The sequence below is a fragment of the Sphaerodactylus townsendi genome, linkage group LG06 (assembly GCF_021028975.2).
Source record: "Sphaerodactylus townsendi isolate TG3544 linkage group LG06, MPM_Stown_v2.3, whole genome shotgun sequence".
NCBI classification, from domain to species: Eukaryota; Metazoa; Chordata; class Lepidosauria; order Squamata; family Sphaerodactylidae; genus Sphaerodactylus; species Sphaerodactylus townsendi.
The window spans coordinates 24,755,526-24,768,476 of record NC_059430.1 but is presented as its reverse complement, the minus strand read 5'-3'; the positions used below and the strand labels follow the sequence as shown (position 1 = coordinate 24,768,476).

At 40.3% G+C, this 12,951-nt stretch overlaps 1 protein-coding gene across 9 annotated transcripts in view; it reads left to right on the top strand.

The window, feature by feature from the left end:
* The window catches only part of ERC1 (ELKS/RAB6-interacting/CAST family member 1), a 214,022-nt gene that overhangs the window by 40,033 nt on the left and 161,038 nt on the right, over positions 1-12,951 (top strand). For 6 of the 9 annotated variants that reach the window (XM_048499841.1, XM_048499840.1, XM_048499838.1 and 3 more), the window contains 4 exons: positions 2,132-2,206; positions 4,049-4,204; positions 5,364-5,447; positions 7,560-7,727. In XM_048499841.1, coding sequence (XP_048355798.1) covers positions 2,132-2,206; positions 4,049-4,204; positions 5,364-5,447; positions 7,560-7,727 — 483 coding nt within the window. The remainder of the gene's footprint in view (positions 1-2,131; positions 2,207-4,048; positions 4,205-5,363; positions 5,448-7,559; positions 7,728-12,951) is intronic. The other 3 variants (XM_048499842.1, XM_048499846.1, XM_048499844.1) reach the window with 1 other exon arrangement.

Genomic DNA, 12,951 nt, shown 5'->3' with positions numbered 1-12,951 from the left:
CTCCTTGGATTTGCTTCCCCTTGCACTGTGAAGCAAATGAGAATGTTCTTGATAAACTGAGCAACTTGGAGCATGTTGAAGACCCACAAGGATCACAGGGTGAGATCAACAGGAATTAATCTGTGCATCATAAATTTGATCAATAGGTGGTAACACGAGATACAAGATCAGTTGCTTGCACTACCATATAAGCTTGCTGAGTAACCTTGGGTCAGTCACACACTTTCCTCCTGCCCTATATGTATCACAAGGTGGTTGTGAGGATAAAATGGAGGAAAGAATGATGTAAGCTACTTTGGGTGCCCATTGGGGAGAAAGACAAGGTTATGAAAGACGTAAAATAAGTATGCACAGATTCACTTTCTTTTCTGCATCACTGAGTCTGCCTGCTGGGAGGTGAAATCTTTCAGGAGAGATCACAGAAGTGTCAGGCCACAAAAGTCAGACGGAAATTGCTTGAGTGTGAGAAATTATAGAATTTTCACCTGTAACTCTTGTTGGTGCAGAAATTCCTGCTTATGGATCAATTCCTGTACTTCAGCTGTTGTTCCCAATTGTTAGCCTCTCATGTCTGATTGCAGCTATTAGCAGATGGATACCAGCAGCAGTGACATCGTAATGGCAGCCATTCACATCCTGGAGAAACTTTGTCCTGCCCATAGTTGTTTAAACTCTCTACAGCGGTACTACTAACCATAGCCTCTTTCCTTACAGACCTCAGTGGGGGTCATGGAGCGCTGAGCTTCTTCTGATCTTCATATTCCTTATCTGCTTTATGTTTCTTTCTGATGCTTACATATTATTATTATTATTTATTGGTTTTTTAGACCGCCCTCCCCCTGGGTATAACCAACCCAGGGAAGTAATTTTTTTTTTTAAAAAAAAAGCTTATCTCAGGCTAAAAGTTGAGTGTCCTTACCTGGAAGCAAGCAATAAGGCACAGGCCATTATTTTTCTCAGTGATTTATTGTTTAAGAAATTGAGCCTTGGTCCTGATTCTCAATCCCAGTTCCCAGCCATCTGTGAGCAGACTGTGATAACCTGGGGGTGGGGGGTGGGCAGTTTGATCACTGTCCACTCGGTGCTTATTATGCATTTTATAATTGAATGCTAGGATGGAATCCATGTGGTGGAAACTAGAGAAGAGCCTTCGCTTATACTAAGCCCTGCTTATTCTCAAATGCAAAAAGCTTTAAACACTTCCATACAGAGCCATTGTGGTATAGTGGTTAGAATGTTCATATGTGATCTAGGAGACCCAGGTTTGAATCCCTAGTCTGCCATGGTAGTTTGCTGGCTGATCTTGAGCCAATCATACTCTCTCTCTCTCTCCCCCTCTCCCTCCAGCCTAATATACCTCACAATGTTATTTTGAGGCTAAAATAGAGAGGAGAATGATGCAAGCTACTTTGGGTCCCCACTGGGAAGAAAGATTAAGTATGCATGAGGGAAATACATAAGTATTGAATAAACTAGATTTTACCTTTCAAGGTACAGACTTCATTCTGTAAAACAATAAAACCCCACACTTATTAATTCCAACTACAAATCTGATTACCTATTTCTTCATAACCACAGAAATACAAGTACATGTTACCATGCTGCTTTGATGAACTTGCCAGTCTAGTGAGTATTTCACCGTCCCTTCAGTGTCTCTGGAGAGAGCTTTCGTCATCTGTAACTAGGTGGTTGCTGCTCAGGGTGTGTAGGAGTGTTACTGACACAGATGCTTTATCAGCTTGTTAAGGACATGCCAGATTGTTGCTGTTATTTATTTATTCTCTTTTTATAAGATATTTTTATCTTTCCACCGGAAAATAAAGTTTGATGAAGCTATAAAGAATTATTTTTCTGAAAGGTATTTTAAAGTTGCTTTCATTTCAGTTTGAGTCCTGTCAAGAGGGTTTGGGGATTTTTTTGGAAATGCAGAAGGTTGAGGTCCAGTGCTTCACTTCTGGGGGTCAGGGGATGGTCATTCCTCTAGTGAACTATAGCTGTTTTTTTGCTGACTGAGAAAAGCAGTCGTCAGTGCAACAGATAAGTGGTTGGGAACTTCTTGTTCAGCAGCCTCTTCTGAATGTATTTGGTTGAAATTAATCATTTTGCTAAACTTTCCCCCCTTCTTGTATAGGAGATGCATCGTCGCTTTGAAAATGCTCCTGACTCAGCCAAGACTAAAGCTTTGCAGACGGTTATAGAGATGAAGGTAAGATATTTTAATGGAGCAGAATGAACAGTTAGCTAAAACAAAATGTGTAGTATTTAGGAAAGTAGGTTGCATTGTTGTAGAGTTAATATAAGGTATACTTGCTGTTCCCTACTAGAAGAGGGAAACAAAGTTGAGGCTTTCAGATCATTGAACATCACACCAAAAATAGGAACATATTTCCATAACCACAAGATAATGGTTGAGAACCCCTTTTATCAAACCCAAAGCCTTGGTCCTATTTCATGGAATTTTGTTTATCTTTGAGCTTGTTTGGAGATTTTACCAGGGGAGCACAGCTATTGTATACCCTGGACCAAAGACTCCTTCTATCTGGGATGGTCATCCTCTTCCACCGAATGCAATACTTGGGGAAGGACACACATGGAGTGGTGAGGGAGGTAGGGGATGCTCACCTAGCCTGCCGAATCAACCCTTGCTATTAGTGGAATGACAGATGTTGCAGCCTGATCGCCCTCTGTGCGGGTTGTCAGATTGAGACTTTTAGAGAGGTTTGAGAAAGAATTTTTAGGGAAGTTTATATTTTATAAATCATATCTTTCTTTTCAGAGACTAATTCAGGTGTTACAATTTGATAATGATGAAAGGATTACGTTGTTAGTTGCAAAAATTTTGTTTCAGTAATTAAATATAAAAGGGGAGACTGTTACAGTGTGATGCTGCTTGTGGCCAGTTGACTGTTAAAGCAATATAATTTAAGTAATTAACTATTTATCTTTGAACTGCAATCCCCATGACAATTACACAGACTGTTTTTGAAAATTCCCTTGGTTTCAAAAGGACTTTTCCATGAAGCACTGTGTGTGGTTATCTGGATCCTATCTAGTACTTAGAAAACTGATTTTCAACCCCCAAGATAAACAGCTAAACTTTTATGCTGCTGTATGCCGATTTTTTCCCCCCATAGATATCAGTTAGGACTGAAGAGCACTGGCTGGCCATGGCAGATACTATAATAAAGGACATCTGGTTAAACTGATGTGGTAATTGGTTATGGCTAGTGCAAAAAATGAATGGAAAGTATACTGAAGTCTGGTTGAACAAGTATTACTTTTTCCTTTTGGAAATCAATATAAGCAGTTGCTTAAGATCATTTAAGAAATTAATGTTAATCAGTACAGTTGTTTACCTCAAACATTTTAAAGTTTTAAAGGCAAAGGTTATTCATCTTATGCAATTCCCTTGGTTTCAAAATGTTGAACCCTGAACTTTAGCATAAAATGCTTGTTACCCAGCCTTCTTCAGCTTGTTACCCAGTCTTCAGATGCTTTCTCTCTTATACATGAAAGTAAAGTTTCCAAGTTTTTACCTCAAAACAGCATATCTTATGGACTCGGGGACTGGATCCAGACATCATTGGACATTATTGTAATAGTCTGGATAGGAAAATGCAGCTGGATTATTTCAGCAGTGCAGAAATCACTGTCTGACTTCTGATTTTTGTAACAAATTCAGGAGTTTTAATGTTCCATTAATAATTTCTCAGTACATCTGACATTGAGTACCCAGTGTACTACTGTTGGAATGAGTGGGAAGCAGTTTTCTACTTAGAAGTGTTGTTGTGTTGGGACCGTATTCATAATATGGTCCTTTTTCTCTGACTTCAAAATATTAGATATTGTTCCCAGATGAAAGCACAACTGTTCAATCTTTATTAAGATTTTACTGTAGGTACCTCTTTAGCCAGCATCTGAGTACCTAACTGTGTGTAACACAGTGCCTCTAAGAACAGTTCCATATGGGACCATTTGTAAACTACCTCTACTCAAAACCTATTGCTTTATCAGGAGAAACTGAACATGTTGCTACTTATCTCTGAAGGACTCTAAGATCTCTTCTATGGAGCGCGGACTCAGAGACTTGGAAGAAGAGATCCAGATGTTGAAATCGAATGGAGCACTCAGCACAGAGGAACGTGAGGAAGAAATGAAACAAATGGAAGTATATCGTAGCCATTCCAAATTCATGAAAAACAAGGTAATAAGTAAACAGTGTTTATCAAACAACTGGAATCCACTTTACCTGGCAATTGCAAATGTGGCTGTCTGCCATCCATGGAGTGAGAACAACTGCATTAAAGTAACAAAACAGAGGGAAAAAACCCTTACCAGAAGCTGCAAATACATGTCATCCTTAGATACTATTGGTAATTAAAAAACTGCACATTCATATCCTGTTGTGAATGTTGAATTACCTTTGCATAATTGAATAGCCCTTCTAAAGTGGTGTAGCATCCTTTATCCTCCCCCCTTATCCTGGAAATTTTTTCTCATGTTTTGGCCAACATTTGAGGAATGCTTCTCTATAGAAGCTTCGATTTAAAAGATACTTATTGATATTATTCTAGAGCCCATTAATGCTGTACCTTCATCAAAATACATTGTAAATTTAATTATATAGCAGTATTAGATGGATGGTTTCTGTGTAAAATAAGCTGAAACAACACAGTAATTACAAGAGAATTTAAACCCAGGTTTCTCACTTGTTAATTTACAAGTACATGATCATGTCCAGTCAGTGGGGATGGCAGCTTCAAGGGAAAGTGGCATTGATATGCCACTGCAAACCCCCCAGGATACCCCTCATGCTGTTTCTGAGGGCCTCTGTCTCTCAGGATAAACCTTTATGTGAGTTCAGTGGGCTGTGGTGGGAGAAGAAGACGGGAAGGTTTTGTTCTGTGAAAGGAAAATTTTTGGATTCAACCTCTTATTACTGAGGCAAACTTATTTTTAAAGAGGTTTTAGAGCAATATGAGGTTGGGTTCAAAGATCTATGAGTTCTGCTTACACAGTGGATCCTTCTCATTTCTCTATGTCTTCTGCTGCCCCCACCCCTCACACTTGAATAGGGCTTATGGGATCCTTGAAGGCATGTGGAGTACATTACAGGAAAGTGCAGTTCGTGGGAAATCTGTGAAAATTCCAGAGCCCCCACCCCACCTCTGCCCTTGGGCAAGTGGAAATGCTTCTATTTATTCAAGGATTATGAAGGCTATCTTCCAAGTTTACTCTATAGAATCCTGTCAGCCCTTCCACCCTGATATATATTGAGTTTTGAGTTTAATTCTGTGTTGCCTGAGGAAAATTAATAGGAAAACATTTAATATCAATGTAAAAAAATAATAATGTCGTGGCAGGTAGAGCAACTGAAGGAAGAGCTAAATGCCAAAGAGGCTCAAGGGGAGGAGCTGAAAAAGAGAGTGGCTGGTCTTCAGACTGAGGTCTCTGCCGTAAGATTGATTTCTGTGTGTGCAGTGGCTGCTCACTTGGGCTCTGCTAGCTCGGTTGCTTTCTGGGCAGCTTACACTTTGCTTACCTTGCATCCTGTGATTATGAAGAGCACTCAGACTAACTGGTATACTCTTCTCTTTTTCTGTTGCTTGTTTACATCTAGCCTGTAACCCACGCTGAATACCCAGTTCTGGTTATTTATTTTAAGGGTTCTTGCGCTACGTGAAAAGTTATCCTTTTCTTTCCAAATTCTTTTAAAAGTCATGTATTAGTGATGCATGTGCTGAGCTCTTGAAAAGGAGGCCCATGTAAAATCTGACCAACTTTCTAGTTGCATGCCTATGATTCTTTCATGTTAGGTGCCCTATAACTTTGATAGTCCATGAACAGAGTTGTAGATTCTGTGCTTTTTCCCTTTCCTGTGTGGCCTTAATCCAGAAAATTAATGTGATGCTTTGGGTGTTTTAAGACTTTCTCCTACTAAGGTCAGCATATTTGGTTACAATTTCTGTATAAAAACAAGTTAATGTTTGATACTGTCCCTGAGGCTACAAGGGGAAGTTGTTTTTCTACTTGAAAATGATGCTGTTAATCTTACTCTAACTGTTTTACTGCTTTTTAATGGAATATTTGTTGTAGCTGAACTGCGTGATTTGGAAACCTGTTTCCATTTTTAAAATATGCTACAGTGATGCACAGATGTGACTGAGTCCAATTTTTCCGAGTAATGTTGGAAGTTAATAGTGCTTAATGCTGAGCACAGCATAATAGTTAAATGAGACCAACTCTGCCTATGGGTTCTTAGGTAATGCAGAAAATTGAGGGCAGGGGTGTTAAAGGAGTTAAAGGAAGGGAAAGCTGGAAAAGAAAATACAAATTTGGGGAGGGAGGTCTTAAACAGATTTGCCAACAGGCCTGTAGAAAAATGCTATGGCCGCTTAAAGGTTTTTTTATTTACTATTAAAAGCTTTAGCTGCCTATTTCCACACATTAAGACTCTGTTGTAAAGACTGAACGTTGTTCTCCAGGCTTATCAGCAACCCTGTCCACATCTGTTGCTTCTGTAAATATTTGTGGCTTCCCCTGCAGTTGCCTCTTCTGTCTTTCCCACCCCTACAAGCAGTCATCTTTGGCTTGCATTGAAAACTTGGAAATTGTGAGCCTTTCCTGTTCATCATTAATAATGGCTGGCTGCCAAGGCAAGCCGAAATCAGTGGACCCCTGAAAAACGCTCTGACAAAAATCCTATGTAAGCATGGACTTTAGTTGGCTTCAGTAGTCAGGGGCAGATAATATAGAATTTTCTCATCTTCACCAGTGGAGAATAGTGGAACACCAGTGGAGAATAGAAAATGAATGAGTACCTGTCCTTCTGATATGGTCACCCCCTATGTTTTCCTTGTTTTCAAGAGCACCAGAAACCCTGTGTTTTCAAAATTGACTTCTTAAGGTCAAAATGATTACAGCTTAATTTTCCACTCATGGAAATGTATTACAGCTTTGCCCACATTTGGTTTTGTTTTCTAACCCAACCGTTCTTCCTGTTGAGGCAGCTAAGAAACACAATTGTTGTACAGAAAAACCCAAAAGTGTAATTTTGCTGTAAAGCTGTCAAGGAATGAATTAAACCAAGATATCTTTCATTCATGCAAGCTGAGCAACTCCCAGTACTTAAAACAAATGTTTCTATTCATGTTATCTTTCTTAAAGTACTTAAGCCAGTTTAGATTATGAGGATTTTTTTCTGATTTTCTTCATCATTGTCACATTCTGATTTTCAGGAATTGGTGAGGGCCATTATCAGAAATGAAACAATATATGTATTGGCTACACTTTAGTGGTCTTCACAAAAACACACTATTTTAATTTTTAGAATGATTAACTTTTTCTATCTACAGAGTTGTTTTGTGAATATACTTGCACGGAATAAGCGATCAGCAAGCTTTGCTGTTTTCTGATTTCTTGATTCGGCTTGACAACGTTTAAGTATTTGAATTATATTTTATATTGGTATTAAATGGCCCTTGTGACAGTTCTATATATTCTCTGCAGTACCCTAAAGTGCATTTGATAACTAGTCTTCTGTTTGATCCCTCCACTAGATTGGTCAAGTGAAACAGGAGCTGTCACGCAAAGACACTGAGCTGCTAGCCTTACAGACCAAGTTGGAAACGCTCACAAACCAGTTTTCTGATAGCAAACAACACATTGACGTACTCAAGGAGTCCCTTACAGCTAAAGAGCAAAGAGCTGCCATTCTGCAAACAGAGGTAAATGAGACGTATTTGAAGTATTGCTGTTTATTAATTATATTAAGTCTTTCACGTTGGAGATGGAATGCACAAATGTAGCTGTGCTGAAGAGTTTCTGACTGTGGCAGAGAGAATGGTAGCATGCCACGTGATATCACAGTTCCCTTGCCTAGCCTCCCCCCCCCCCCAACTTAAGTGCTGGTAATTTGGGCAAAAGAAGAACACTACCATATCATACTGAGGGTCCATGCAGTCCAGCATCTGGTTTCCTAAAGTAGTTATCATGCTTGTCTGTGTAGTGTATATTTAAAGTATTCAAATAAGGCATGCATATGACTACGTAAAACTGCCATATGCCAAAAGAAAACATTGGTCTCTGTAGCGCAGCACTGTCAGCTCTCACGGCATCAGTTCTCCAGGTGGAGAGAAGTCATGCCCAGCATCTTTAACTGAAATGCCAAGGATTGAAGTTAAAACCTTCTGGACGCTAAGCATGTGTCCAACCATGGAAAAACAACCTCTCTGGAAATAATAATTTCTCATTGTTCACTTCCCAAACAGAGGAGGTCTGACAGAGATGGTGGTCAATAGCCCTTTGTAAGACATTTGCATTGTCTGTAAAGTTGTCTAAAGTGATGGCCATTCATCACATTCTTCAGTAATAAGCTCCATAAGCTGCGTTCTGTGCAATACTACTTATCTGTTTTATTGGTTAGTCTCATAGTATATATGACTCGAGGGGGGGATCTTTCTAGCTCTGTACCATAAGTGTATAATTCTCCATCAGAGGAGGAGAATGTTCAGTTTGTGAGGTTTCCTACTTACCCCTATTTACTCTTCCTAATTACTTCAGCATATCATATGATTTTCCACTGGAGCTGCAGCCTCAGTTGTAACCTCTAGTATAATTACTGGTGTGCGGCTCAGGCATCCAAATCTAATATCTACCCTACCTTTTTCTGGAGAAATTATTGGGAAACCAAAGATCACAACAAAGCAATGTCTCCTGCTTCTAAAAAGGGTGTCTTTTTTACAGGGCTCATTCGGACAGTTCTTCAGCACTAGTTCCTTTTATTTCTATCAAAGTTAATTTTCAAGAGAGTGATCTTTTGGTATAACAAGTCAACATGACATAACCAGGATTCCAACTCAGGGCAGTCAGAGGGTACTGAGGCCCATTCCACATGGACCATTTAGACCGGCGTGTGGCCGATAAAAACATTGTTGCAGGGGAGAAGATTGCACAACTGCCACTGTGGCATTTTCCCCCACAACTGCATTTTCCCCCTCCACAACGGCGTTTTCTCTAAGCAAGTCTTTTTGAAAACACTGGCTTCCATCCGGTGCCGAGCAAGCAGCATCGTGTGGAAGCCGGTGTTTTCCCCACGCCGCTCCTGGTCCCCTTTTACCGCCTGCCGGCTCTGGTCGCTCTGTGGAGGCCAGGGGACATGCCTCCTGGCCTCCAACCCCAGAGGCGTCGCGATGGCCACGGGGACTTGTCCCCTGCCCTCCACAGAGTGATGGGAGCCATCAGAAGGTAAAAGGGCACCAGGAGCAGCACAGCCTGTGCATTCATGCAAATGGCCCTGGGGGGTGAACTGGCATAGACTATGTTGGTGCACCCCTGCTCACGTGGCCCATGCAGAAGGGGCCTGAGTTTACTCTATCAACTGGAGCTCTATCAACTGAAAGTATTTTTTGCACATTGTGTACATTTCATTTGCCATTTTGTTGCCCATTTTACCCAGTCTGGAGATTTTATTGGAATGGTTCACTGTCAGCTTGGTTTTCCACCATCCTGAATAATTGGTTTTGTCTACAAACATGGCTACTATTCATCAGGTAATTTATAAATGAAATTAATAGCAATGATCTCAGTATAGATACTTGGAGAATCCCTCTGCCCTCTTGCTTCTCTATCATTTGCTTCCTTATACTTTACCAGTTATCAATCTGTAAGTCTTGCCTTTTTATGACATAACTTCAAAATTTACATAATTGTAATTAGCCAGAGGTCATTTTTACTCAGATTTTTGTGTCAGCTTCATGTCCTAGTTTCAATTCCTGGCTAACCCAATCCCGATGTCTTATGCATGGTTAAGGAGTTCTCTGTAGCTAATGCAAATGAAATATTGGGAATCTGCCCTGATGCTGTTGCTAGCCTCAGATTCATAGCGCACTTGGAAATTCTTCATTATTTTTGCTCTGTTCTGTTCTTCAGTGAGCCATATTGGGTGCATCAGGTGACCTGTTTTGGAGTTAAGAAATGAATAGAAAATTAAGGTGTCCATTCACTCTAGTTGTGTGTGGTGAGATGACTTCCTTAGCAAAGTTGTTAAATGAATAGCAGGATAGAAGTTTTGAAAATTGTCAGTATGTACTTCTAGTTGAAAAGAAACAGCTAAGATGCTGATGACTTTTACTGTGGTTGCGTTAGTGCTGTCTGCAGGTATTGAAGCCTTTTTATGTTTTATTATGGTTACTGCTTAAGTGCACATTCTAACATGTCTAATGTTCTAGAAATGGCAAAAATAGTTTAAGCTCAAGAACTACTTTTTCAGAAGGGCCCCCTTTATACATGGCAATGTGTGTCTCATTGTGTTTTTAAACTGCAGGTAACTTTGTAAACATTGTGTGAAAGCAAGATTTTATTGCCTTGATTATGATTATGATGAAATAGTACACATTAGCCATTAGAGGGCACCAGTGTATTGGTTGTTTGAAAGTAATTTTTCTATAGTAATTTAGATTCATGCTGCTTTTGGCAAACATTTAAGTTGGGGAAAGTGAAGAAAGTATAAGGAAATAGTGGCAAACATTTTCATAATATATATCAAACAAACATTTTATTAGTGAGCATTTTCTTCTTTGTGCCCTGGAAATGTGTCGATAACTTCCTATCTTGCATTACAATATTGTTCTCTTGATGTCTTCCAGATTATAATTCCCTAGAAGTTGGATTTTGAATTTTACTATACCAAGCATGAGTTAAATTAATTTATTTAATTGTATTTATCTATCATAAATGGCTGATCTATGTTCTTGCTTATTTCAGTAAGGTGATGATTTTGAGGGTGGGCTAAACTCAGCATCCCTACGAACTGCTTTTTTGATGGATCTACCCAGGTTCCAAACTCGGTCTGCTTATCACCCTGTTCACATCTCTATGTGCAGAGAGGTGCCCAGCTTCATCCTTCTCTCCTGATTTGCCTTAAGGCTACTACTTATTCAAAAGATGCCACTCAGCCCCAAGGGCACTCCTTCACAGCGCACCCAACCACAAGGCATGTGATGGCCTCCATCATGCAGATGTTTCAGGGTGCTTACCAGTTAACCCTACCTATCCAAACCCTACCTATCCAACCTGCCTATTCCAGCCAACCTTTTGTGGCCTAACCAATTACAACCACTAGGTCTATGGAATGAGAATGAACCCATCCCACAGAGTCAGCATGGAACAGGAGGAAAGGCTCCTGGCCCAGTCCATTTCCAGCCCCCCTCCCCCAAATTCCTTCTTGGTCCTATATTGCAACCAGTTAATTTGTTCTACCTCCCGAGAGGGTGGGTCAGCTTCAGGGAAAAGGCTGAAGGTGAGAGAGAGCAACAGCCAGCTGTCCTCATCTGATTGGCTGGTTAGCTTTCTCCACAGCCAGTTCATCTGAATCAAGTTGAGGACCAGGACAAATTAACTCACTGTTTCCATCTGTTGAAGTTAAATTGTGCTGCTCTGTTGCATCACTATCGTTATTCATAAGCAAGAGAACGAAGCTACAAAAATAAACAATAACAAAAGTAGGTCAGAAGACACAATACTAGAATTTTACTACATTTAAAGGTGCAGACAGTTTAAAAATGCATTATTCAAGCTTAGTTTGTGTGTCTCTTCTTTGTAAACCATATGAATTCAATAGTTGGCACAGAATAGGATCTGCAGTATTTGGACTGAAATGCCACAGTGTTTGTCCTAAAGGCAGATAGATAGAGAAGACATTGAAGTCAATCTGAATATGTAAAGGAATCTACATAAATAGTTCCAAAAACTTATGTTTTTATACATAAAGCAAACTCTTAACATTTATTTTGGAATAAAATGCCTCATCCATGCCGTTTTATTACTGTCCCACTGAGCCTTTTTGCTTGGAGCAGCCTTGGCCAGTATGTGGCTGAATCAGTCTCTGGGGTGTGTTTTGCATGATGCCCAAGTTGCATGGTCCTTTGACCTTCCCTCTGTCAACCCACGGCCAAATGAAGATATTTGTATGCAATTAGAACAGATTCCAACACCCAACGGGCTTATTATTTACACTGGCAGCCTCAAAGGCTTTTTGGCTCTGTACATGCAGAAATGTATATGTACTTAATACAGTTTTCATATGTGCCAGATTTGATCCTCTACACACCTTCTTCAGAAATTCTTTTAGGAGACTTTCCATGGTTTGGATTTGAATGGAGCTGTTGAATTGAAGCCCAGAATGCACAGCCTTTGAATTAATCAAAGAAAGAAGCTGAAGAGTCAGTCTCAGTTTCACCTACTCTCAGTTGTTGGCTGAGCTGCAGTGATGTCACATAAGCTTGGAGATCAGGACTGTCAGATGTCTGGACTTAGTTTGTTGCACTGAATACTTACACTCAGTGAAAGCAGAGCAAGAAAGTTTCAAAGGGAAGGAAGGAAGGGATGTGAGAGAGGTAGGATAGTAATGGGTGAGGAAATGGAACCTGGCTGCTAGCCACATACCAGTGAGAGGCTTGAGAGAGCTCCTCAGGAGTCATCAAGGATTGCTGCCTCTTAACAGCTGCTGTGTCAGGGAAGCACACTGACCGTTCATTCTCAGGCATACAGCCACACAGCACTGGTGACTAAAAGAATCAGGAAAATGAGAGAAGCATGGGCCAGGACAGTTCTGGCTCCAGTCTGCAGAAAATTCAGATCCAGTTCCTTTAGACGTGAATATTTGTAGCCCATGGTACTGCTTTGTAATAAAATGTGAAATATCAAAGGAAGAGAGCTATCTTTGGTCAAGACCAGGGCAGCTGTTCTTGTAATAGTTTCTGAACACTGAGGAGGTTGTGCAGTCCCTTTGAGACTGGCATTGCCTGCTTGCCATTGACCCTGGGTGCTGGGCATTCTGTTCGTAAAACGTGAAGAAACGAGAGTATCAATTCCAGCAGCAGTTTGTCTGTATGCCATACCAGATGCCGATGCATTTGCTCACGCACACATTCTATGCTCTTTTCAAGATGA